Here is a 27,988-nt window from a genome sequence, read left to right as displayed (position 1 = left end):
CACTGCAGGAATTTACAAACAGTTTCCAACACTGATCAAGGTTTTATTTTTGTTTTGTTGTTTTTTTTTTAACAATAAAAACAAAACAGCTGTGTTCAAAGCAAAACCAAAGATCTCAAAAAAATTTTTTTTGAGGTTTACTAATAGCATTGCAAGATAAGGCTTCCCAAAGAGTTTTATTTCAATAAATTATTTTCACCTAAACATCGATGCAATTCCTCTCATTAAATTCACCTTCACCTAAAAACCAACAGTAAAAAAATTACCAACAATTCTAGATAATACTGGGCTCCTTCTAAAGGACGGTGAAACTAGAACTCACTCTTCAGAAGTTTAAAAATTAAGTCACTGCCATGTAAAATTCAACTATGTAAGCTAGCGGCGGCGGCGCCAAGGGGATCTCAGAAGTTCTTAAGAAAATCCAGGTTAGCAGGCTGGGCTGCAGCCAGCAAAGGTCCAGCTGCCCCCATTCCTCCAGTCTTTCTGAATAAACTCAGGGTGAGGTTGTGGGGTTAAAAATGACATAAAAAGCAAGATAATGGGGCAATCTCTGCCCCGTCCCGTCCGTGCGGCGCTGGAGGCCAGGACAGGGAGGTCTGCACCCCCTCAGCTCATGGCAACACTGCTACCTCGCCTTAGGTCCCTCTTCCTCACTGGATCCCCCCTGTCCTTGCTTGTTGCTGGACATAAAGGCAAAGCGCAGCCCTGGGGATGGACAGAGCCAAGCCTCTGCCAGTGCAGAAGAGTCCAGCATCAGTGAAGTATTTTACGTGGGAATCGGCGCTTTGCTGCACAATTCATGAATTCAGGTTTTTCTGTATTGTGCAGCCAGACAACTTCATCCAGTGTAAGAACCCCCCAGCAAGGCTCCCCCAGCCCTTCAGCCACCCTGCAAACACCTTGGCTGCTGAAGGAACAGGGACTGAGGAGCCTGCTCATCTAACACAGGGCTTGCTGCAAGCTTCTAAGCTTCCTTCCCTGGCAGCAACTGCCCTGACCCAGAGCAGAACTGCCCGTGCCCTCCGTGACCTGCACCCACAGCCACCTCAGAACACACTCCCAGCCTCTGCTGTGCCGTCAGCCCCATAGCTCATGCCAGCTGCAGAAGTCATGCCCGTGGTTTAGAAATTGCCTTTTCTTGTGTAGAGGATCAACGTCACATAGAAAATATTACAAAAAAGGTTAATTTGTCAGCTGTCCAAACATTATTAGACCACATGCTTTATACAGCAGAGAGGCAGCCAGCTCACTCGGCAGCACAGCCAGCTGAACTCTGAAGAGACACTTTCTTGCTGGTATAGAAAGCGCAGGGTTTTTTGTATGTAATTTATTTATTCAACGTTGCTCACGAGGAGGAGGAAGGAGGGGCAGCGAGCGCTAAGAGTTTTGCTGCATCTGAAGCCTCCGTTCGGCGGCGGCAGCGAGCGTCCTGCGGCGCAGGGTGGCGGCGTCGGCCGTCGCTCCCTCGGGCAGAGCCTTCCCTGTGCTCAGCTCCTCATCGGAGGTTTTGTTTAAGTAACGCCTGGGGGGAAAAAGGAAAAGATGGGTGAGCAGAACCCACCGCGTTCTGGCTCTGACAAATCGGGAGGGCTGGAAGGTAAACTAGGAGGAAGATGCCTCAATAAAAGTGCACACAGGTTATGTGCTCCTAAAAAAAGCCCATGTCATCTACAACAGGCTCTGCAGAGTTGGCAGAAGCTCTTAGTTTTTGTGCAAGATCCTTGTGCCTGTGGGAAGGAGCCAGTTCTAAAGGTCAGGGCTGTCCTCAGCTCAGAGCCATTCACAGCAGGTGAGTTAGTGACTCCCTCTGCTCCTGTTACTCCACTCTGCCTCTGGCACTGCCTGCCACAAAGGGCACTCCCTGATGGCAGCAAGTAACCCCGGGACAGAAGGGGCACGAGGGGCTGCACACTGTAAGGCCAGAGGGCAAGGAAGTTGCTGCCAGAGTTAACATCCCTGGGAATTTTTACACTTTAATGGCAAAAAAAAAATCAGTAGTTTGAAATTCAACAGCTCTTCAAACCAGTAAACCAGAAAGTAAAAAATACTCTGTCTTCCTAAAAGACATTTTTTCAAACATCAGGGAAAAACTAAGTCTAGGAGCAAGTCTGTTTATAGACTTACAAATGGTGCCACACCCTCAGGTATTTACAAGGCATTTCAGTGTGGAAAAGAGCAGCAGTAGCCTGACAACACCAAAGGACCCAGAACTCAGTGGGGTTGTTGTAGACCCTCTCAGCAGAGTCCCTGCAACATGAAGGAAGGGGAAACCCTTACTGAAAACACTACAAAGTTTTTTATACACCACTAAAGTGCTTTTCCTTTTCTGCTTGATCAGCAACTAGATGCTAATAAAGTCTACCAACATAACTGGAATACCACTAAAAAAGCTGAATTCTACCTGTAACAGCTATTACTGGTTGGGCTAAAAGAAACAGTTCAAGTTGGTCCCTCTCTCTTCAGCAGTGCTGACTGGTTAGTGCTGAGGTGAGATCTAGTAAGGGTCACCTGTCAGATCTGCACTGCTCTGAGCTCTGTGTCTGGAAAAAGTGGTGCCTGACAGGAATTTCAGTTGTAAGAGCACAGGCAGTGAGAGATGACCTGTGCCAGGAGCCAAAGTAAGATTGCTAAAGGACTCAGCCCAAGTAACCTGTTCTCAGTACATTCTTAGACTAAAGCCCACTGAAGCTGGAAAAATCAGCCTTTGATTTCAAAGAGCTTTGGATGAGCTGCACAGGAAGCTGTGTGCATGTTGGGACACATGGTGCTGTTTCCGAGTTGGGTTTAGCAGTACAGCATCCTGAGCCTGCTGTGGCAGATGTATGAATTCCTCTTACTGCTTTTCACATCAACCCAGGCTCTCAGTGATCCAAATCCATTTGAATCCCATTGGGGGACTCCACCTGAGTGGCAGAGTGGAGTTTTAGGAAGGAACATACTTTCGAGCCTGTTGCAACAAGTCCTCCTTCCTCTGAACCAACATGCGCTGCCTTTCATCAGCTGACTTGGAAAAGCGACTTCCCCTGGCCTCAAAATCTTCTGCTTCATTAGGTTCTGCTTCCATTTCACTGAGTTCCACCATTTCTTCCAGTCTGGAGTTCAGTTCAAGTGGCACTCTCTCAGTCTAAGAGAAAAGGAAATAAAACATAAATCTTTAAAAAATTTGGGCTTCTTTGCATCAAAACAACAAGCTACAAAGAATTGTCATTTTCTGAGGCACTGGAAGAAACCAGAGTCTCACCTGCTATACCCAATTCCTTTGGGTTCCTTTGAAAAACCCAGCCAAAAAACAGAACAAAGCCATTTCAAACCATGCTCAAAGATCCTGTATCCTATAACGCTGTATTTTTTATGCCATGTTTGAAAGTAATGTCAAAGACAAACATTAATTACTCATAATTAATGCTCTCTGAAAATGGGGCATTTGAAAGTCAGATTCTGCAGCTGACTTGACAAGTGATGCAACAGTAAAGAGTTGAAAAAGCAGAAATCCACATATTAAGGAAAGAATAACAAATGTATTTGCAAAGATAATTTGTGCTCAAGAAGAGAATTTATGAGGCTTCGGTTCACTGGGTTCTGCAGCACCCAAATTATTCTGGTTTAGACTGCTGGAGCAAGGCTGGCAACTGTCCCAAGCACGGTGTGCCAAGAGAGGAGCTGGCAGCCCCCACATGGCACCTCTCCCCCCTGACAGCCAGCTGATAACACTGACCCAAAACCTGAGCTGATGGATGGTGGTGTGGGTGCAGCAGCAGAGGTGAAACAGCTCGTCCTGATCACAGCCTGCCACACACCATCAGATCAGCGCCGCCACGCAGAGCCACGGTCACAGCCAAGGGTGCTGGCGTCAAGAAACAGATCCCCTCAGGGAAGCACTGATGGGTGTAGCCATCATTTGGTATCCCAGAGGAGGACTCAAGCAGTGGGATGCTCCAAGGCAGCACTGGCCAAGGCAGCTCCTGCTGCCTGGTTGGGGCCTCTGGCAGAGCTGCCCAGGAGCCGCGAGCACCGATTCCCTGGGACTGCTGCTGCAGCCCCAGCAGCCTGGACTGGCAGCATCAGTACAACACACAGGCTGGGCAGCTGATGTGCAAAGCAAGGTGAGTCATCCCAAAGCCCCAGAGACAGGCCAGTAAGGCCATCTCCCCGACACAACGCCTTCAGAGAGCAAACAGCGAGACAAATGTCACCTCCCATTAGGTAGGTGAGCCAACAGGAATCCCAGAGCCCAGTCAGCACAGCACAGACACTGCAACCTCAAACACAAGTACGGGTGTTCACCCTCTTTCAGCAAAAACACCATTTACCAAAGTGCACACAAATACACTGGGATAACATAGGGGCAACCACTGGACTGCCTCAAAGCACTGCCACATCCCTGAGGAGGAGGGAGAGCCCCTGGAATGATCCAATGGATTGTGCTGGGGACCAAGATGACCTTGGCAGACCCAGGGGAACAGGTACAGAGCAACTCAACTGCTGCTTCCAATTCCCACACAGGTGGGCAGGGAAAAGGGAAACCTTGCTGGGGGAAGCAGTGAGGAGGCCATTCATTGCTGTCAATGTTCACACAAGATCACTCATTTTTCCCCTGGGCCATTGTATCAGAAGATGCAAGTTGGCTTCCCTAAAGTCTGGGGGTTTTTTGTAAGGTTACAAAGATTCAAAAATCAATACCCAGAGCCCAATCCTCTACCTGAGCACAGGAACAGTTACCAAGGAGGTTTTAGAGACAAAACTATCACAGCTAATTGCAGTAAAGGTTATGATAAGCCTCAGTAATGCAGCAGAACACAGATGCAGAAGACTATACTACAGAAACTATTATTTGAGGCTCCAAGAGAAAAAAAAATCATTAAAGTTTCATGGAATGCCTCAGAAGTGTCTCTAAATAGCCTCCAAGTACTTATGCAATGGAGGGCACATAGCACAGGAGTGGAGAGGAGGCAGAGCATTATGCACATAACTGGAAGCATCAGCATTCCAATGCACAGCTGGAGAGAAGCACATGCAGGGTCTCACTAAGGGTACAGGACTCATAGAGGCTGTCAGTATTTAGAACATTATCTCACAAACCTGTAACATGATTTTATACCATGATGGTGCTCAGAGACGCCTCTTAACTACCATTACATTATATCAGCATTTACTCCCCAAAACCACAAGGTACAACTGGGGGAAAAAAACCCCAGTCATTAGCTCTATCTTAAGATCTTTGTACTCTAACTAGAATGAAGTCATAATATGATATAAGGCACTAGGAAAACCAACACTACTCAGGAAGAAGGATTCTTTTACTTGAGTGTCTTAGCTGCCCTAAAAAGTGTTGTTTCCAACAAGCAGAACTGATGGGTTGTTGTTGATCTTCACTTGCTGTTGGAGATCTACAAAGATTCCCAGTGGTGATGCTGATTTAAAAAAAAAAAAAAGAGTAGAATGCTTGTAAAATGCTTACTCTAAGACTGCAGCACCAAGGAACTGGAGTTTCCACACCCTCTCTCAGAGACTGTCATAAGGTGTCAAGATCTATCTAGCCACAATTTGGAAATTCAGCTCACACTGAGAGGAGATTATGGCAGCTTCTTATGTCCCTTTCCACTTGCATTTAAAAAGCTTCTCAAAACTCCAGTGAACCCTGCTGAAATAGCTTGTTTGCTGCTTGCCCTTTTCTCACAGACAAGTCTTTGACTGACTACAGCAACAGATTCTTCTGGCAAGCAGAAAGATACACCAGGTATTTGGTTACAAATTAAAATCAAAACCAAGGGGACGCCAAACTGACAGGAGTTTCCTAGAGCCAGAGGCTCCCAAGGCTCCTCTCCACAACAGAAATACTTTCAACAGCAAGGAGTCAAGTAAGACTCCTTGGCAGAAGTCTGAGTTCTGTAAGAAGAGTGAGCAGCTTGTCCAAAGGCAGCCTAAGGTAGCACTAAATGCACAAAGCATTTCTGAGGCAGGAGAGGACAGCAGCCCCTTCCAGCTTCCACAACACCACCCAGCAGCACATTTCTCTCTATGCATGGCAGTCTCAGTCTCCCACTTCAGCTCCTGCCTATGGTTCCCCCTTTGGCACAGAACACATCCATCCAGGAAAACCCTCACAGAGAACACCAGCTCATCCCCCACAAGCAACCACCAGCAGCCCGACTAAGCTGCAGGATATTCACAACTGTTCTACTGTCTGCAGGTCATCTCTGTGCTATCCTACATGATAAAAACAGATTCTCCATCCAAACCACCATTTGCTCCAGCCAGAACACATCATCTGAGCAGAGCTCAGCAGCACTGCAAAGCAAAAAGGCATCTCTGTTAGAGAGCATGTGCCCAGTGCTGTGATGTATGGACACCACTCCCAGGTTTTTCAGGTTCTGTAGAAGGAAGGAAAGAAATACAGGCAGTGTCAGGCAGGAGGGAAGATGAACAGCAACACAATCAAAGTGGGAGCTGAAGCCAGAATCAAGCTAAGAATAACTAGTTAGATACCATTTGTACCAAGAGAGGTTTCTCTCATTAAAGAGCAGAGCAAATGCCTCCAAAACCTTCAAAGAAACCCAAAAATGCTCAATCCAGACCAACATTTTCACTCCTGAACTTCTGTAGCTGCTATCTCAGGCTCTTACCAAATATCTGTACCATCACTACCACCTCTTCCTCAGCCTCAACAGCAGAATCAGACCAAATCAAAGGATTTTGTCTTGCAATGTGCTAACAAGGGAACTGCCACAGTTAAATTCCAGGTAGTAACAGGTTGGCTGTTCAGGTCACTAAAGGCTGCAGAGAGTCACATACCTCACAAATTCACTCAGCCAGCAGAAAGGGAGATTTACAAAACAGAAACCCTCAGGATGTCACTATTACAGTCAGGGAAAACAAAAGTGAAATGAGTTCTTACTTTACTCACAGGGCAATTTTCTTTCCCTGCCACACTTTAGCTGGCACATGCTGCTTAGTAAAGGCCTTAGCAAAGAACAGCAAATCCCATTATTGTGCTTGGTATACAGAAGGGCTGTTATCTCTTGGTCCAGTTCATATCTCACTCCATTCCCACCAAAGCTCCCCATGTCCTAAAGTGCTTCCTCCAGAACACAAAAGAATTCTTATACTAAAAAAAAAAACAAATACTCCTCCTTTTAATGGAAGTGTTTGGAGATGTATAGAACAGGAATGAGAAGAAAAAGGGGAAGAGCAAAGCTACCTGCTCTTCATATTCCACAGAGAGGCATGGGCTGACCAGACATGAAAAGAGACATGATGATCTTCTGTTCTTTGTACCATTTGAGAGCACTTTCCCTCAAGGAAGAAAAAGAAAAGCACACAGATAATCCTCTACAGGGGCACTATATTCATATCTGATTTATCTGCCTGACTGTGTTAGCTGTGATGTGAAATGCAAGGAAGGGCTGCCACCAGCCTGACCTGATTACAGAAGCAAAGGCACCTACCAGTCCATGCAGCTTCTAATTGTGCCAATTTACCTGTGTGACAGTTCCAGTGTCCTCCTGATCAGGACTGTGCCTTTCCACAGGGTTGTTCAATGCAGGTCTAATGCTATCTGCACGCTGAAATGCAAACATCATGGGTTTAGTACAGTGTGGGAAAGAGCAAAACAGCCTGAGTTCTTTGAACACATTCAAGCTCTGCCCTCTGCAATGTCAGGCGTTGTGTTCAATTTAGAAACAGATACGTTAGCAATAAACAGAATGCTCTGTGTTGAGAGAGAATTGTCTCTGCTTCCCCACACACAGGCTCCAGATAACAGTACTATCTGATGTGCACAGAACCACAATTCAATATTCTTATTAACAGAAACACTGTCCCCAGACTGCTTTACTGAAATCTGCTGGCACTAATTAAGAACAAGACATCATTTTGCCAACTTTCTTTGCAAAAAATCTTCCTAAGTGGTACAATTCAATTATCTGTCAGCAGAGAAATCAACTGGAAATGTTCTAAAAGCTCTGCACAAGAGAGACTGGGAAGAGCTGCTTTAACTGAGCAAATATTTGTCTCTTGTCTAGCTAGGACATTTTCAATATATTTTTGGTACATGACTGAATACACAGCATTTACTGAGATTTAAACAAAGGGAAAAACAAATCCCAGATTCACCAATGCTTCAACTCATTTCATTCCCCTCACTCATTATTAAGAGGCTCAGTGCTGTGATAAGAAACAAAGTAAATTTAGGAGCAGAGTTTTATGACTCACCTGTGTGGGGAAAGGCACCTGGATACGCCCTTCTAGGATGTTGTCAGTGGTGATCTCCACAGAACGAGTGAGCTGCAGATCCTGCAGAACTAAATGATAAGGAACCTGAGGGAACATCTCCTGAATCTGATGGGCCTGGAGAAAGGAATACACTCAGTATCAGCAGTAAATTGAAGTCAGTTGATAAGTATGTCAACAGAAGGAGATTAAAAATATTACCAGCTCAAAGATGCTGCTTATGATATGCAAACCCACAGACAGAAAGAAAAGAGAAAGGAAACCCATGCTGGCTGTGACTTACAGGGTAATATGCTGTTTTAATAACCCACTCCCTCCAGCCACCCTCCCTACAAACCAGTTTAATAGGGTCTGAAAATTCAAGTAAATTAAACTGAGTTGTCAGAGAACTGTTCTTACTGAATTTCAAGTTAGTTAAATAATATCCACACTGAATAAGTAAAGGTAAGAGGGAAGACAAATAATATGCTTTTAGAGTCCAACAACTAGATTTCATTTAATATTTAAATGTCTATTTTCACTAATGCCCAAAGTCATGGGGGAGCAAAGGGGAATGAGAATGGCAGTAAGAAAAGAAAGGTGGAAGGAGTTTTGAGAACAAAGCAAAAACTATGCACCAACTGACAGTGAGTTCCAACACAGGAAACTACTGCAAACATAACCCTGCACTGTACTGACCTGTGACCAAACCAACTGATTTAGCATTTCAGCCTCTGGCTTTCCCCTCAAAACACTTCCCTAGGTTCTTATTCAGTAACACAAAGGAAAATGCCACTTATTTTCTATCAAAAATGTGTAGTACTTTAATAATCTGCTATCCTTTAACCAGCCTTCCATTGAAGTAGACATTTTAATATATGTTGCTCCTGTACTTTTGATAATACACAATCCTAAAAAAATCATTACTCATCCTTAACAAAAGCCCATTTGTGTCACTGTGCCCAGTAAAAGAAAAATTAAACTGACCTCAGATGGAGAGCTCCTGCATATTTAACTAATAAATAATCTGCCAACATCTTTCTGATCCCTCCCTGCCTCAAACAGCCTATAAATAGTGGCCTTACCCTGCTGATGTTTAAACAGAAGTATAGGCTATGGGTGGGAAAGACCTAATATTCCGAAAATTCCATCACTTTCATGAGACACCTCACTGAACATTTATTACCATGGCATAGAACACAGTAGCTCAAACAACTCAAAGGAAACAGCACTTCTCAAAAAAATGAAGTGTTTCATGAGGTCACATCCTTTTCTTTTTATACTACATTCATTAGTTTTTATGGATGAATTCAACAAATATGGAATTTCATCCTCTACACTTCTACATTATCATAAATCAGCAAAAGCTGAGGGTGCTAAAGAGCCCACCTCACACTGATAAGACACTGAAATTGCTGTCATGAAGCTTAGTGCTGTTAAAGATTAAAAAACCAAATCAAAACTTATAAAATGGTTTGATCAGTTAGTACTTGACCAACAGCTAAATTCTGTGGTTACAGGCTCACAACCTTTGGTGCTGGAAGTTGTCATAGAAGTACTGAAAAAGAGCTGAAGAAGCTGCACTAAGCAAGCTGAGAAAAAATCTACCCAGGAAGTACATGTCACTCTCCTACCTCATTCACTTACCTCCAGACCTGTTCTTTTATGCTGGCACATTTGAACCCAAATACAGCCTTAACTTCACTGAAGTAAAGCTTCTCACTCAGAGAAACAGCTTTCATCTAGTATCTAACCACTGTTTTGACTTCCTTCCCCTTTACATGCTCCATTTCCATGTAACCCTTTCCCCTACACAACACAAACAGGAAGGCTGAGGTGCAGTCTCACCATAACATTGAGCTGGGAGTTGCTGGCTTGTGCAATTCCAAGGATGTTGGTTGTGTGCATCACTTCCACAGAAAAACTGGGCAGCCAGCTGGCAATTCGGGAGCCTGGGAGTAAGAAATCAGCAAGAAAGTCAAGAAAGAGCATGAGAATCTCAGCAGGCCAAGTACTTCTACATGTATTTAACATAAATGTTTATATTCCACAAGGTATGTGCAGGGAGTTCTGCAGTGCAATCCATCCTGAGGCCTCCCAGACATGGAGATGGCTGGAGTGAATCAGTGACTGCCCATACTCTTCAAAACACTGTCAGAGTGCTCTAACAATCTGGGGGCTGGAAAAGGATCAAGGAAGTAACAAATCCTTGTTTTCTTTTTTTAATGCTACTATTAAAGTGAAAATTAAAATAAGCCAGAGTCAAATCCAGTTCTGGAATGTATGAATAAATTCAGCAATTTTACAAAAACAGGACAGCTTCTAAGAAATCTGAATCCAGGCCCAAAATGGGTCATCACTGAGAAATACAACTTCAAAGGGACACAGAGAAACTGAACAAAGTGACTGCTGCAATTGTGTGCTTCAGCTCAACAGAGTAGGGCACATGGGTGGCTCCCTCCTCCTTCTGTGCTGCCAATTAAATAAACACAGGCTTTGCTCTATGCACTTCTCCTTCTATCTCCATGGTAATACTGCAGGTCTCCAAGACACTGGAGAGCACTGGGGAGGACAACCATCAAAAATACTGTGTTATTCTAAATATAAATGTCTTCTGGAGACCTAAAGCACTCCAGAAGTGGAAGCCAGGCAGAAGCTATCAGCCAGTTTCCATGTACCTAGAAATTGTCTGACCCTTCTCTGCCCATGATTCTCCCCCTACAATCTCCAAAGATTTCAAAACAAGCACAGATGAGGAACAGGTCACTGTGTAAGTTTGCAGTGAGCATTTCCACTGCCTCATGGGAGCTCCACGAGGGCAGAGACCAAAGTTCAATATTTGCAGTACTGAAACCATCTCAGAAACAACAAGAGTGCCATCAAAATCTGGGAAACTGTCGAAGATCAGCATGCACCAATATCAAAATTCTAAAATAATCTGGAAGACAAACTACATAAATTGCCTTTTTCAAAACAAGCTGTCTCCATACACAGAACTTATTGTGGCCGGGGATCACATCTGCTTTGAGAGAACTCGTAACACACTACTAAAAAAACTCAAATAGTTTAAACTGTTGTGGCTACGTGATCCTTCTGAGACTAATCTTCTGCACCTAACCAAGCACTGCAAGTATCTTGTAAACTGAGTGGCAAATGGACTTTTGACAACTACACATTAGCTAGGTGACAGGGGAAAGACTGACTTTTAGACTGCACCACAGAGGGCTTTTTTTCCCCTCTTTAACTGTTGTTGATTAACCACCACATGGTAGCAAAAAAAGACAGGAATTTCCCATTCTCCTTGTCAGCATGGCACACAATGAATAAATGGCAATAACTGAAGCTGCTGACCACAACAAATCCAGAAAAAGGGAGCACTTGGACAAAATCTTTCAAGAAATCTCCAGAGCTCTGGGAAATCTCAAGAGACACATCTGAGCTCTTGCAAAAGAACCATCAGAAACACAGTGGTGTTTGACAAACACAAGCAGAACATGGTTTGAGCTTCAGCTGAAGCACAGAGAGAACTCCCTTCCAGAGAGGGCTGCTCCCCTTGTTGATGCAACAGCAGTGGATGTCAAATGTGCTCAGCTCACCGTCGAAGTGGAAGAAGTGATTGTGCTGGTTCAGGCGTGGTCTGCCTTCTGCTGCTGCCACAGGCACCAGGTTCTCATCCAGATTCTCCCTCTGGTGATCCTCCCTCACGTGATGGCTGTCAGTGATATTAAGAGACATTCTGCAGGTGGGGCAAGATGTGTCTTGTTCCAGCCAGGACCGCAGGCACGAGCTGACAGGAAAACAGCAATGCTGTGGTGAGCTTGCAGTGTTTTTCCAAAACACCACTGTCACCAGTACATCAGGCAGCTGTAGCTTATTCTGTACACAACATCAACACATGGACTGCTCAGAGATACCCTTAATGAGCTTAATTCATCACATGGCCCTCCTGATGACTCTGGCACAGGTTTCCTATTTCTTTCAGCTGAAAATACTCAAGTGTTCACTTTTTATAAACATGCATGCAGATTTATCACAAGCTTAAAACACTTTCCAAGCCTGCTGTCCTTCTAGCTCTGAACAAGCAAATTTTGCCTGGAAGGGAAAAGAAAACAGTTCTTTTCTCTCATCATTCCCAAATGAAAAAGGCAAAAACCAACTGGACACATAGTTAATGTATCCTGACACATTTTCATAGCAGTTCTGCCTGTGATGAGGCAATAGCACCTCCAGTGTTTTCAAATAGCTTTTCAAAATACCAATACCCAAACCACAGAAGTCAGTACCACTCCAGGAACCCTCTACACAGATATTTATTAATACTAACAATTCTGTGCCATTACAATCCTTCCTTAATTCTGAAATTTTCTGTCCTGCAGAAAGTGAGAAGTGTTTGAAATACAGGTTGAAATACTCAAAGCAGTGCATGCTTTTTGATTCAGGTTGATATACCCAGATGAAGTATTTGTTCAAGTTAAACCTAATTTTCAGTGTGGAAGAACTGAATTTTACAGGGCTGAATGCTTCTCAATATTATAACACATACTTCACATTTTGCAAGGTGGGTTTTTTTTCCAGAAATCCTCAAAACACTTTAGAAAGATAAAGACATACAAAAAGACCAAATAAACATGTTCCCAAAATTGTGTATTTCTAAATAAAATGAAGGCACAGATCACAGGTTTGGACTGACAGAGCAAGGGGAAATTGCAGGACTATAGTGAAGTCAAGGATGCAAGCATTCTGCCCAGTTCCTGAAACTTTGCCAAAGTGCTTTCCATCATCTTGCAATGGAGGGATACACAGTGATGGCTTTCCCAAAAACAACCAAAGCACCACAGTAAAAAATTGCCACCTTCCACCACCTTGGTCAGCAGCACAACCAGCATGCTGGCACTGGCAGTGCTGTCCTCCCTGACCACTGGAAAACCACCCTGCCCACAGCAAACTCAAACCCCTGCCTGAGCTGTGTGCAAAGGTCACTTGGGAAACACACAGAGTTTCCCAAGCTGCCCCCACGCTGCTGCTCCTCAGGAGTTCAACAGCCAAGATGCTGGAATGGGCAGAACCCTGTGTCAGCTGCATCAGCACCAGACCCCAAAGCCAGCTGTGGTCACACCCACAGGCAGAAGGTCACCCACAGCACCTCAGCAGGAGGAGGGCAAACAGCAGGTCAAGGCTGGCAACCCTCCAGAGCAACAACTCTTGAAACTGCCTGCTTCCTAGGAGGTAAAGGAGAGTTTCAAGATGCCTAAAAGATTCAGACACCTACTCTCATTAAATTTCCTTGATATTTGGGCACAGGGTTGATCTCAGCAACACAAATCTCCCCTGCCACCTTCTCTTCCACTCCAAATAACTCATGGGGAAAAAAATCCCACGTAATTGAGAATGGACACAGTGTTCAGCCTGTTGACAAAATCACCAGGCTTTTATGAGGAGAGAAACCACTCTCAGGTTGTAAATAGGGTTATTAGTTACATCTGGTTTTATATGCAAGCCATCCACTGTAACATATTCCCTCCCTAAAAGCACCAAGGAGTATAACTTGATTCAGAACTGTAATTGCTTCAGAAAAAAAATACAAAAGGATCCTTTTAAATACAGAGAAATTGTATTTCTGAAGAGAAGACCCTGGGCTTCTCAAGTGCTCAGCAGGTGATTAAATATTCACATGATTCAGTAGCACTGGAAAAGGAGTTTCTGCTATGGAGGCACATTATCTCATTAGAGACTTCTTGGAACACAGATAAATATTTATGGCAAGGTTTGTCATAAATGACAACAAATTAGCACACAGATTACAACCTCTGGTTTGACAGTTACCAGAAAAGCAAAAAGCTATTTACAGAAAGTAACACCACAAGGACAATTTAACTGACCTGCATATTCATCACATGGCCCTGCAGAAACGCCTGCTTCCATCCCTGTTTCTCATTTCATATTTAAGCAGGAAGTGTAAGGCACTTCCAGGCATGGAAGTGTAAGCACTGCTACAAAAGATCCAAGGAAAGTCACATCCAGCTCAGCACGCTATGTCCACAAGCATATGCTACTATTCACTACTGAATGAGTGTAGGAAGCAGTGTATATAGAGGTTCTTTGGCCAGAAGTCTAACTACAGCTGCTTAGGGACAATTCCTGCTGATTTGGATAACCTCTTTTACAGCTCTGATGGACTCATTGCCCCTTGAAACCACAGATTGAGACTTGGCCTCCACAGCTGTCCTGGGAGACTCACCACCATGTGAAGATGCACTATATAAAAATACTCCCTGTTTTCTCCTTAAAGCTGATCCCTGGAAAGTATTTAAGGATCCAGCTCCAATTTTTCTTCTTCACCTGAAAATGAACACAACCTCCACACAACAAATCTACTGACCTGTGTTTGAGAAACTCAGCACTAGTTACCCACAAGCTGACAAGGTACATACTCTTAGTTTGGGGGAAAAGAAGTGCACCAGGTGGAACAACTCAAACAGGAAAATGACAAAGACTTGTACTTTGTTGTCAGAAGCAGACCAAGAGGATGCAGGCAGCAAGCACTCAACAGCTCTGCTGGTAGCTTGTTACTTGTCATCCCACTGTGAATTTCAGCCATGCCCATCTCAGCTGGGTGCAGCCTCTCCAGCCTGGACACGTACTTGTGGAAGAGGTGGCCACAGGGCAGTTTCCGTGCAGATTGCATGGAGTCCCAGCAAATGGCACAGTCATCATTGTTCACTGCCAGCTCCTCTGGTGTTGCAACTGCAAACCTACAAAGGAACAGGAAGAGACAAATGACTACACAAGGTCAGCATAGCCTCCTCTCTAGAGAATCCAGCACTGAGAAAACCTTATCTTCCATGTTAACTTTTCATGAAGAGACCTATGCCAACTGATTTGGTTTTTATTTGTTATTTTTCAGTCTGCACTACAAAGGAATACACACATACACATGCCTCTGATGCTTTGTGCAGGCACTTTTTTTGCACATCTCCTCATACATCCTAAGTGCATAAAGCTTTGACTTAGTATCTTCCAAGAGACAATTATACGATCACTTTGGTGAGATCCTTAAATTATAATCTATATAGATTTGGTTTATGTCATTTTTCTAAGTGAGTTTTAATAGCTGTACCCATTAAGCTGTCTCTTTGGGATCATAAGCATTTATGGTGACTAATTTTGGCCTCAGATTTTGCCACTCCCATTTGTCTTGACTTTTCTCTCTTTTCTTTTAAGCTACAGTGCCATGTAAGCAGTTACTACACAGTATCCAAACACAATATAGAAATGAGTGGTGTAACAACATTTCACAGTGCTGCTGGGGGTGGATGTATCTGAAGAACAAGCACATAAAGACAGCTGCCAATGGCAGAAGGAAGTTAGAAGATGGTTCTTCCAGCATAATCAGAATGACCAAAACACATCAAGTCGTTCAGATAAGAAGTCTGTGACACATGCAACTCAAACACCTTTGTAAATAGCTCAAAGGGGTTCAGTGGCTGCATCTTACTGGAAAGAAACAATGCATTGTGGATGAACTTTATTATGCAGCTCTTAATGTAATACCACAACCATAAAAAAACCTTCTCAAAAAAAAAAGCCTCAGGAATTTCTAGACAAGCCAGCATTCTCCACCTGGACTACAGCAGCAGGAATCAGAATTAATCAAATGCACAGAGGCTCAAAATTAAAACAGTACAGTGATGTACAGAAAGAGTAAAATTCCCTGTGGCTCTTAAAATTTTTACGAACACAGCCAAATTTTTTAAACACTGGGTCAGAAATGCAGTACTATTTGGTATAATATTAGGTTTTAGCAGGCCTCCCAAATTCTCCATATTACCTCACTAAAAGGGAATGGACTACAATACTGCCAAGGTGCTCCCGGCTCCACTTTAGGTAGAGTCTTCAAGTTTAGTAAATATATAGGAAAAGCTAGGCAGGTTTAAATTAATATTTTGATTTCTTTTCAGTCAGTAAGTGAATGGCATGGCCTAATGAAATTAAGAGCATTGATTTCTATCACAGCCAAAGCCAGTATTTGACAGCTAAAACAGGCAGAGCAGTTCAGAGTTTCTGTCACCCCACTAAGGTAGTATGCAACAGAATACAGAATGAAAACTGGACAGAAGAGTTCATTTTTTTTCCACTTTATACATTACCAGTAATACTACCATTATACAAGTCAATCCTATATATCTGTTAAAACCAGATTGAGTCTCCCCACTAACAAGTAAAATGAGTAAAAACACACTCCAAGTGTAGAGACTTCAGGGTCAGGTTTGCAACATTGCATCTGTCCAGCTCACACCATGCCACTGTGTATCAGAGGAACATTAAAAAAAATCCCAAGTTCTTTCTCAGGATCCTCTCTACTCGATCTACATGCAGACTGCAGAGCAAGGGGCTCACCTGGCCTCCATGTTTCCAACCACACGCAGGTAGTTCTTGTGCCGCCGAATTCGCCGCTGCACCTCGTGGAACAGGTAGCGCAGCTGCATGAAAATCACCAGGCTGGCCATTGACAACCAGATATTGCCAAACAGCTTGGGAACACAACAGAGTGATTAGAAACAAGCACCATGACAAACAAGAAGCTACATCAGGTCTTAAGAGACAAAGAAATCAAGAAACCAGCTCTGAAGAATTTCTCTTTTGTTGGGTCCATTCAGACCAACCAGCCATGTTCAAAGATACTTTGAATAACTTGGCAGCATAGCATTTATAATGAGGATAAACTGAATTCAGTCCTGTCCAGCTTAGCATCCCCTGCTGCCAATGCAAATAATTCAGTCTGGCATTACTCAATTTTAAAAAAGCTAATTAAACACCTACTAAACAGATAATTACACACAGTAGTTAATACTCCTTAACAAAGTTATTTGTGATGACTTCAACTACACAGAAGGAAGTAACTTCTCTGTAATATCTAGTTTCTAAAATAAGGAAAGTAAAAAAATATAAAATATGTATACCCAATACCCTTTATTTTAAGACCAGTCTATTCGTTCAGCATTATGTCCAGTATTTCATACCAGCATATGAATATGATGCATCAAGTCCAGGGAAAGCAGGGTTAGCTCCATGACAAAATCTGTGTAGTAGACATACGTGCCCTTGCCCTCCCACGTTCCTTCATGGTTGAGATCCCAGAGATGAACTACATATCTGCAAGAGTGAGGAAATTAACATTATTCTTTTTTGTTGTTGTTAAATAGCATCTCTATAATTCAAACTATTTGGTCCATTTTTCAAAAAACTTCTGGATATGGATTCTTTGCCCTTCTGAGGCTCTGTGCCCACAGTCTGTGCTCACTCAAGGGGAACTTCTTTTAATGTTACTGGTTTCAAAGAGCAACATTTTAAAAAAGCAAAAAGCAGTCAATGCTTAGCCCACACTGGCACTACAGACACTGCCAGCTGATAGAAAAGATGTAGCATTTGCTAAAAACTACTTCAGGTACTGAAAGTCAATCTTAGGATTATAGTAACTACGGAAGCACATTTTTCAGCACGTGAGGCGTTTCCTAGGTGAGTCACTGCAGCTCAGTGTCAGACCTGAAATGCTGACAGTGGCCTGCACAAAGAGGCATTACACACCATGTCCTACATATGCACACACAGGTGTGTTACAGGTACACATGCATGGGACTTTTTCAAAGCAAACCTTCAAGAGACCAGGGCTTTAAAACAAATCTTGCAGAATGACATTAAGTAGCATCTATCAACCCTCACCCAGCAGCACCCATCCACCTTAATCCATTCCTCAAGTTATACCACCCACTAAAACTATCTATGCATTTCAACCCCCATCTGTAAAAAGCACCCCTAAAATGCATTTTCATCTGTAAAAATCATTCTTAAAATGCTTCAACACATATTTAATCCTTTAACACTATTTAATAGATAGTGTTGTACTATCCAACATATCTGACAACTGTTAACTAGCTGGCTTTAAAAGAAGTGTTCCTGTGACTACTTAAACACCAGTACAATCTTTTATTCAAATAAAGGCTTCAGGATAAGATACACACATCACTCAAATAAAAAAAAGTTAACTTGTGTTTAAAAACAGCACAGGCTAATCACCTTTGCTCATCTCATAGAATCCTACAATGGTTTGGGTTTGAAGGGATCTTGAAGATCATCTCTTTCCAATCTCTTTGGTGGCTTCATGCACTCAGGCCATGACCACTTCCAGGATGGGGCATCCCCAGCTTCTCTGGGCAACCACTCACTGTGCCAGTGACTCATCAGTCTCTCACAGGGAAGATTTTTTTTCCTAGTATCTAATCTAACCTTGTCTTCTGTCAGTTTGAAGGCATTCCCTCATGCCATGCCCTTGTCCAAAGTCCCTCTCCAGCTCTCTTGGTGCCCCTTTAGGTACTGGATGGGGCTCTAAGGTTTCACCAGAGCCTTTTCTTGTCTAGGCTGAGCAACCCCAGCTCTCTCAGCCTGTCTCCACAGCAGGTGCTCCATGCCTCAGAAAATCTCTAAGGACTCTTCTAGACTCACTCCAGCACATCCACATCCCTCTCATGTTGGGAGCCCCAGAGGTGCATGCAGCACTCCAGGTGGAGTCTCAGCAGAACAGAGCAGAGCAGAGGGGCCAAATCCCCTCCCTGGACTGCTGCCCACACTGTGGGGATGCAGACCAGGATGTGGTTGAGCTTTCCAGGCTGCAAGCACACATTAGTGGGCCATGTCAAGCTTCTCATCTGCCAGCACCCCCAAGTGTCTCCTTAGGGCAGCTCTCAATCTCCAAACATGCATTTGCAATTCAATGAGGTAATCACATACACTTCTTACATAAACATGCTATGTGCACTGCCATCCTGAATACACATCCTGTAAAACAGAACTTACAGAACTTACCGTAAAATCACATGAGCAGTTCTGACTGTCACCAGCAGAGACTGCAAAAGAGGAAGAAAAAAACCATGCATATTAACAACATTCTGGCAGGGACAGTGGTTCAGATGCAGGAGCTCAAGGGCTAAAACACAGAATTCATTTATTGCAGCTTAACAAGTCCTGTGAACCAATGGTCACTACAGGTGACTGTGTGCACAATACACCTGAGACAACCATGAAGCTTATAAATAAGTATGAAATAAATTGTTCCCAAAGACACCATGCTTTTAAAGCAGCCACTAGTGTGGCTGTTGTTAAGTGTCATTTTTTCCCAGCTACACAGGACACATTGCCTTTTTCAATTATTATCACTCAGCAAGTGTTGTGATCACAATCCCACCAACTATCTCTCCTAATCCCACTTTAAAAAAAACCAACTGGAAGAACTGAATAATAACAGAAATGTGAAGAAGATAATTTCAAATCATTCCCCCCCCTTTGCTGAGATGTAAATGCTGCTAAAATAATTTCTCTCTTCAATCATACTTATGTTTCCAGGCTAAGTACAGAGAAAAGAACCTGAGTATATCAGAAAGTGCAAGATCAGAAATGTAAGGATAAGTCACTACACCTCCATGAGCTCTTATCATCTAAGAGAAGATGGCCCCATCACCTCTCTGTAACCCATCAAGCCCACAGTGCTCCATCTCTTCATTCTGTCCTCACAGTGACAAACACCAGACATGCTTCCCCCAGAAACTGCCCACACCACCCTGTAGTTAGCAGGGGCCAAGTGACACTGAGATGCAGGTGATTTACAATGAGCAACTGAAACCACTTCTGTGAAACTGGTCTGATGGCATGCCTTCAGCATAAGTACCATAAACAGGACAAAAAGAACTATCAAAACCACTAACTTCCCAAAGTAGCAATAAGCCAGTTAGTTTGAATAATTTTCCATCTGTAAAAAGCATTCCTAAAGTGCTTCTATGCATATTTAACCCTTTGTAATACCCAACATATCTGCCAACTGTTTACTAGCTGGCTTTAAAATAAAACATACAAAGATAAACAGACTTGACACTCCTTGCTATACCATAATTATTGAACACCATATATTAAGGTAAAAAAATTAATGTTTACTCAAAAACACAGACAAGTCCCTACTCAACTTTCTCTGGGCATTTGCACATTTCACATTCACCCTCTGCAGAAAAAAAAAATGCTGACAAGCAACAGAGAACAAGGGGAAGTTACCCAAAACACAAGAAAAACATCTATATTGCTTTATTGAAAACCCTGAGATAAATCAATGTTTGCAGAAGAGAGATTAATAGTTTAATGTAACTAACTGTAATTCATTCCCACTAATGGAATACACCTGGCAGGGTCCCTCTCGAGGAGCACCACACAAGCCACCACCAGAAAAACATTTCAGTCTCAAAGATTTATTGTTTTCTACTAAGAGCATGAAGTCTGCTATGAGGTGTCACTGCCAGTACTTGTACAGAAAGAAACCTAAATATTTTATTTCACTCACATAAGTTCTGGGTATTAAAATCAAGGAAATTACTGATGGTTGCCCAATCCATACAGGGAATATTTAAAATGTTCAAAAATGACAAGATATTATACAATCTCCTATGAGAAAAGACTAAACAGACTAGATTTTTTTTTTTCCTTAGAAGGAAAGGCAGCAAAGGAACAGGCAAAAGGATGATAAAATCACAAATTCTATGAAAAAGATTAAACATTCCCTGCCCATGGCAAGGGGGTGGAACTAGATGATCTTTAAGATCCCTTCCAACCCAAATCATCCTGTGATTAGCAAACACAAGATTCAGAACAACTCAAAGAGGACATCTTTCATGTACACAAGGCCAAGGAAATGTGGAATTTGTTGCCTTTGGATATTACAGAGACTGACATACAAACAAGTTCAATGAATGATCACACAACTTTCCAGAGTACATCTGGGACTGTGAAACACAATGGGTTTGTACAGCCCTCAGCTCAGGAATGTTCTCAAACACCAGTGGCTGCAAGCAAAGCTAGGAGACCCTTCTGCATTCCCCACAAAGCTCCTGGCTGCCCACCAGCAGCACAGCTGGGAATCCAGGGCTTGGCTGGATACCCCACACTTCCCCTGACTGAGCCACTCCTTGGTTAATCAGCACAGAGAACAGCTCCACTGAAATGAACAACTGGGCCCCATCCTGCAACCCCAAACACTCACACTACACAGCACAGCTCTGAGGAGGCAATACAGGCACCACAACACTCCCTGATTAACCTGCCCAAGCTGGTGCAGTGCTGATAATCCTTCTGCCAAGCCAAGATAAGAGACATGACACCAAAGAGACCCCACCTTTCAGAGACACTGTTAAATCTTCCAATATCCTTCCACTATTTAATTACAAATCTGGTCTTGCACATTCTCATATTCATGGAAAAATAAAACAATGTATTGATAACTGAACTGCGGTGTGACAAGCATCATATTCTCCTATTATCAGTTGTTTTCCTTCCTACTCCCTAATTCCAAGTATGAATTCAGGATAGGAGAAGAAAATAAATTGTACATGTTATTTGTTATCTGAACTAATGATGTGCTAACACAACATACTTGGATTGGATTCCTCTCCTTTGTTAAAGATCATCACTTCCTCAGGCAGAGTGCAACGACCCACCACAACATCAAAAACATACTGATGCTCACTCCACAAACACACTGTTTAGTCCACAGTGCAAAGTGTTAGGAGTGCACAAAAATGCTTTGCTCACCTCAGCTGAGACACAACTCGTTACACAAACATAAGCAAATGCCATGAGTATGCCTCAAGGAAAGGATGTCTCACTCCTTTTGGGAAGCAAAGAAATAGAAAATACAACCTCAAAGAAAGAGGCTGAAGTGCACATTACACTTTCATACACACTCTCTCCACCTCTCAGGTGCTGTTTCACTGACCCTTCTTGCAATGCTCATGAAGCACAATCATTACTTTTTCCATAAGCTGTCATTTGATTTCAGGATCACCTTACAGGCCTACCCTCTCATTCTCTTCTTCAGACTCAGATTTTTTTGCAGGGTTAAAGGCTAAAGAGAGAAGGCATGCCAATCTGGCAACTTCTGGAAAACGGGAGGATTGGTTTGTGTCTTCAAGGTTTCTTTCTGATGGGAATTAAAAGCAAATCCCCCAAGTGAGGGGTCAAAGGCAAAGCAGAAACCACAACACACATGAAGGAAGTCTCACCTCTGCTGCCATGAAAGCCAATGTGTGCATGCCATGGGTGTAGCCAACAACTCCACAGACAACTGCTAATCCACAGCAGGACAGGAGCATGGCTATGAGCAGGGCCAGCACTCTGACGTGGCTGCTCATGGGCGTCGTAGGAGAAAAGGAAAGCTGCAACACAAATACAGAAATACATGACATTTTGAATGAGTACTTCATCCACCCTGCCTTCCATTGTCACCTCACCAAACAAGACCTCATTCAGGAAAACCTTTTGCTTTCCAGCATAAAACCAATTTCACAATGCAATGTAGTAATAAATTATGAAGAATAAAGCTAAACCCACATACTATCCCAAAGCCTCATTCATGTTACTGTCATTTACAGTCACATTTTAACAATTGGTTACTATTTTTTTATTTACAATTACTATGATTATTTGAGCTGTTTAAATCACCTGTGCAAGAAAACCAGAGACACAGTAGTTTCTGCACCAAATTACACAGCATCTGCTTAGGATTAATATGCATTTTACAGACACCTAACCTAACACACAGTCTTCAAACAACATTTTGCCAATTTTTCACCAAACAGCTGATCTGAATTTGTCCAGCTTGGTCTTCCATCCCATAGTTCTTCCACTGTCAATTCCTTCTGGAAGAAAGAGATGTCTACCCAAAAAACCTCTTAAGCTGCAGCTAGAGACTGCTGAACAGACTCTGCTGAAAAAGAGTTGTGTCATTCAACAGCATGCAAAGTGTGCTAAATCTCTAAACTACCTTAACAGAGGGCTCCACCTGGTCTGTCTAAATCAAAGGCAGCCCAAGTGGATGTTGGTCCACCCTCCTTTATCCAGGGCAGGATGAGAAAGACCAGGTCAAGTAAAGAAGGAGTTGCCTAAAGCTTCACTCCAATCTGATTTACAAAGTTGATTCCCATGTTTTGTTTTTCAATAGGTTCTTTCTTACTTCTTTGTATCTGGTTCAGCTCCACATGTCCCATCTTCACAAGACAAATCATATAAGTATCATTTGTCCAAGCAAAAAACAACTATGCATGCTTTGAATGTAAAAAGAATATAATAAGGATTTCTTCCCATGTGACCTGTATTCTTTCACAGCTTTCTGAACAACACTAAGAACACCAGAGACTGCCTTTTTCACTGCTGTCTTAATTTTCATAACCCTAGCCAACTCAGTTTCAAATTTAAGTACTTAGCTTCCTGTGAATTAACAGACCTTACTGGACATTATTAAAAAAATAAAAAATCTGCAAAGCCCAGATCTACCAAAAAAAGATTCATGGATTCAATTCAGGTCAAACTTCTATGCCAGGAGAGAGGAGCCTGGGAAAATGCAGGCCCATTATAGTTTAAAGGCCAAGATTTACTGTTTAAATTACAGTTTCTTCTTTCTTGCCTAGCCTTCAATTTCTGCATCTCTACCTAATTTATTCCTGGTATTAACAGAAAGTGGAATGTAGCTTAGAGAGAAAATTGCACAGTATATTGTAAAGACACTGGCAGTCAAAATTCAGTGTATCTAAGTAAGTGTGAAACCTGAGCACAGAATCTGCAGAAACAGGCTCCACAGGCCAATCCTAAAGGGCACCAATCTAAGGGATGCTCTGTTGTTAAGATGTCTTTACTAAGGAGAGCTATGAAGCCATCTCATCCAGTTATGTAATAGTAATTACAGGGCACATATAAGGAGCAATTTATTACAGAAAATAAGTATCTTCAGCTCCATTTGTCTCATGGGAAAACTGAAGGAGTAGGATTGACATTGTACTTTAAAGCAAGTATTTGAAGCTAATGGGACATGCACGTGTTCAGTACCACAGGGTGTGGAAAAGGTCCAAATGATCTGCTTGTACCTTATCTGAGCCAGTGCCTGAGCCAGAAACAGAATTTGCATGCCCCAAAAGACAGCCCTTAATCAAAACTTACATATTCAAAGCGATCTTTGCAGAGCTGAACCATCAGATGGAGAAACACAAGTCCAGAGAACCAGAGGCACCACATCACTACTTCTTCCACTGTCTGAACATTCAGCACACCAAAAATGAAGATAAACTTGTAGAAAATGAAATTCCAGAATTTATCCTTCAGATGCTGTAATGGAAGAGATGCAAATAAGAAACATATGAAGAATACCAGTAGACCTCACTATGTAGTTTCTTGTACCATGGCAGCATAACTGTGCTACACAGCACACAATGCAGCTTCCTGCTATATTCCTAAAACAGTGCTCAGAACAAAGCAAGTCTGATCTCAGCCTGAATTCTTCATGCCCAAGCAACTCAGCTACCAGGCTGCAAACACACAGTCCTCTCTGCTGGAAGAGTTGCCACAGTTAGTTATTCAAGATGTCCAAATTGCCTAGTACCTGGCTTCCAAAAACCTGCCAAAAAGGACAGATGATTAAGAAAAGATGATGAAGTCTGTTCTTAAGAATCACAATGCCTACAGTGGAGAATGAGATGGATGAGCAATGAAAACAAACCATTCCCACACACACAAAGTATGAAAGAAATAATATGATGTTCTCAAGCAGCAGACAGGAAGCCAGCTTGAAGAGGATTAAGAAATTCATGAAACAAAATGTTTTGTTAAAGTACACTATGAAATCACCAGGAGTTTAGTTAAGACAGGCTCTGAATTCCTTAATGATGCTGCTGTTTTGGGCTCAACAGTATTAATAAGCAGCTTTCCTTTACATGACAACTGAGGCAAACTCCCACTGTCCAAACACAAATGGATTCACATTGCTACTGCTTTTCACTTTGGTTTTTAAGAGGGTAGACAACATCCTGGAAACCATCACCAGTTAAAATTCCACACCCTTATAGTCAGCATGGACTGGAGAGAAAATCTGGTCCACTGCAATTTGATAGTGCCTTGGTTTTAACATACCACTCAGAGCCTCTACAAGGTATGAATTACAAATACAATAGGCTTTGAGAGATCCACAGTTGTTAATGAGGCTTTGTGTGCCTCAGTTCTGCATGTCAAGAATCATCATGGCCTGATTCCTCCTAAAGAACTCTTTTTACAGACTTTTTTTTTAATATGTGAACACACTCCAAACCACTGCTCCTGCATTTACACAAGGAACTTATGCATTTGCCTTACTTTTAAAAAAAAATATAAAGATACTATTCAAGGTCCTGCTGCTGCTTTCATCATCTGCAGGATCCTGTTTTTAAAAACTCTGGGCTGTCATAGTTCCTTTGCTGAATTTTTACAAACATTCTCACATAGACAAGAGATGGACTAAACAGCCTGAGTTTTCTGTCCTGCTCACCTCTTTTCTCTGAGGATTTTCTTGCCTGCTCCCTCTTAAACCTGCAGGCTGAAAATCCACCTGCTCAGTGTATGAGGATGGAAAGCAATTCTCCAGAAGTCAAGGTACAAAAGAGAGAACTCAAAACTGCCAGTGCTGACAACTACAAAATGCAATGGAGAAATGCTGCCAGGTGCAGGCAGGATAGAGAAGAACATGTTACAAGGGTTTTGGAGTGAGGCATGCTTGTAAGGAACCTAACAGAGTTCATTAAAGACACAGGCTTTTCAAGTCGACTGTGGGCTTATAAAATACAATAGGAAAAATTCCCTTCAAAATAAACCAGAAGCTTGTGGATGTGGATATACAAGCTAACCAAATGGCAAGACATATATTGCAAAATTTATTTTTCTTGTGCAGTTTCAGCAATTCCATATAGAAAAGCACACCATTTGTCATGTTTCACAGTTTCCTTGTTTGCTGTCTCACCTGCCTCTCACTGACACGAAGAGGACCAAACACCATATACTGGATTAGCTTGGCAACCAGCATCAGGAAACAGCAGGCAGTGTTCACTAATACCTGGAAAGAAATAAAGCAGTCAGTGACAAATACTTTTGCCCTCTTTAGAAGAAGGGAGAGAAGGGGAATGAACGAGTCTAACAAAACCTGCCATTGTTCACAGAACAGTATTAGTTGCCTTTTATTTCAATGAAATTTAAGCCTGGCCTCTTCCAAGACACATAAAGTAGCTGATAAGGCTTAGCTTTTTTTTTTCTAGAAATACTAACACAGTCAGTTTGATACAACAGTAAAGCCAACAAACTACTCTACCTCTTCACAAAAAATTAGTTCATACAGATTAGCAAATTTCATAAAAGAACATGAGGACAAAACTTAGAAATTACCAAGATGCTCTTTTTGTTTAACATATGGCAGATGAGAAAAATCCAGTTTGACTCTGTTGTTACAGTAAAAGGATTCAGAGGTTGCCACAAAACATGCTGAATAGCACACACCCCTTCAATAAAAACACTACATGAGGCTTTCTTGGGAAACTTCTTTACAGCAAAGTAGCAAGAACCAGAAGACACCGGCCTGGGAAAACTGCTATCTCACATTTGGCAAAGGCACTTGTAATTAACTTTTGACCTAAGCAGGACACTAAAATGTAGATGATGAAGAAGCTTCGCCCTGCCATTTCCAAAGGACGTAACTTTTCCAGGATTCTTAAGGCTGTGAGACTGGGTTTCAACAGGATTAATATGTTTGGTATGTTAAAAAACAGCACCTCAGTCAAGCAAGTATCTTGTGAAGCAGATGTCCAACTACTGCCACCTTTGAGTGACAGACAGATGAAAAGTTCAACAGCAACAGCTCAGCAAGGTATCCAATATCCCCTTGTTGCGCCTTTATTTCAACTACAAATCAGTGACCCAAAATTCATAAACCATTTTGAGGTTTGGGTTTTAACAGGTACAGAAAATTATTTTCTTTTTTTTTTTTCCTTAAATGGTGAGAATGTTTCCTCTTACCTAAAAGACTTTCAATTCTATTAAAAAAAATTAAATAAATATAGGCAGCAAGGCTTGGGCTCGAATACCGGACAGCCCTTTACTCGGATTTTTGGCAGTGCTTGGCGAAGCTTAAGCCCAGCAAGCGCCTGGGTCCGCGGCAAACGCTCCCAACAGCTTCTCCCAAAGCCCCCGGCAGGAGGGCAGGGGCGCTCGGGGAGAGAAGCACAAGCCGCGGCTGAACTCCGGGCGCTCGGCTCTGCCGCTGCCCCACCGCCCGGCCAGGCAGGAAGGGAAGCGGCTGCGGAGGCGGCCCGGGGCGGGCAGGGGAAACCCGGCCGAGCCCCCTCTTTATTCCGCGAGCAGTTTTCAAACAACAATAACGAAAGAGCCCCCGGGCCCGCCCACCTCCCCCCGGCCGCGGGGAGGTGCCGGCCGAGGCCGATCCCGCTGCCAGCCCCGCAGGCCGCGGGCCCGCAGGCCCCGCCGCCGCCCCGGGCTCACCCAGACGCAGAGGCTGTCGGAGAGCAGGTAGTAGGCGACGTCCAGAGCCCGTGGGCCGGCGCAGCGCTGAGGCTCGGCCGGCTCGGTGCCCGCCGCCCCTCCGGGCGCCTGGCTGAGAGCGCGGTAGGCGCTGAGGCCGGCGCCCAGCAGCGCCAGGGCGCTGAGCGCCGTGTAGGTGCGGAGGCTGGGCCAGGGGAAGCGCTCCAGGAACAGCAGCGGCATCGCGGAGCCCTCGCCACCGCCCGGCCCCGGCTCCGCGCGCTCCCACGGCTTAACGCCCGCCCCGCCGCCCCTCCCCGGGGCCGGGCGAGCCGCCCCCGCTGGAGAAAGGAAAGAGACCGGGCCCGAACCCCCCGCCCCGGCTCCGGGCGCCGCGTCCGCCCGTCACCCCGCGCGCTGAGTC

At 43.4% G+C, this 27,988-nt stretch overlaps 1 protein-coding gene across 2 annotated transcripts; it reads right to left on the bottom strand.

The window, feature by feature from the left end:
- Positions 1–22: 22 nt before the first annotated feature.
- AMFR (autocrine motility factor receptor) lies at positions 23–27,807 on the bottom strand. 2 transcript variants are annotated; one of them, XM_064387330.1, is made up of 14 exons: positions 27,586–27,807; positions 26,057–26,149; positions 24,232–24,396; positions 22,302–22,454; positions 19,069–19,109; positions 17,229–17,361; positions 16,606–16,739; positions 14,850–14,960; positions 11,805–11,995; positions 10,057–10,160; positions 8,212–8,346; positions 7,479–7,562; positions 2,940–3,124; positions 23–1,522 (listed from the first exon to the last, which is right to left on the bottom strand). In XM_064387330.1, exons 1-14 carry the CDS (start codon positions 27,805–27,807, stop codon positions 1,378–1,380), a joined length of 1,896 nt encoding a protein of 631 aa, XP_064243400.1. In that variant the 3' UTR covers positions 23–1,377. The 2 variants fall into 2 exon arrangements, with proteins under 2 accessions (XP_064243400.1, XP_064243402.1); XM_064387332.1 differs by lacking the exon at positions 27,586–27,807 and adding an exon at positions 27,103–27,125.
- Between the last annotated feature and the right edge of the window lie 181 nt (positions 27,808–27,988).

The sequence above is a fragment of the Passer domesticus genome, chromosome 12 (assembly GCF_036417665.1).
Source record: "Passer domesticus isolate bPasDom1 chromosome 12, bPasDom1.hap1, whole genome shotgun sequence".
Classification (NCBI taxonomy): domain Eukaryota; kingdom Metazoa; phylum Chordata; class Aves; order Passeriformes; family Passeridae; genus Passer; species Passer domesticus.
Note: the sequence above shows the minus strand (reverse complement) of the source record. Positions and strands in the feature narration are given on the sequence as shown.

What these genes read in the sequence shown, in the direction of transcription:
- AMFR (XM_064387330.1), bottom strand. Translation starts at nt 27,807, where the DNA reads ATGCCGCTGCTGTTCCTGGAGCGCTTCCCCTGGCCCAGCCTCCGCACC. An exon ending in GTTGGAAACATGGAGGCCAG is followed by an intron (nt 14,961 to 16,605) that starts GTGAGCCCCTTG and finishes GTTCCTTTGTAG; the next exon opens with GTTTGCAGTTGCAACACCAG. An exon ending in ACTCCCAGCTCAATGTTATG is followed by an intron (nt 8,347 to 10,056) that starts GTGAGACTGCAC and finishes TCCTTTCTCCAG; the next exon opens with GCCCATCAGATTCAGGAGAT.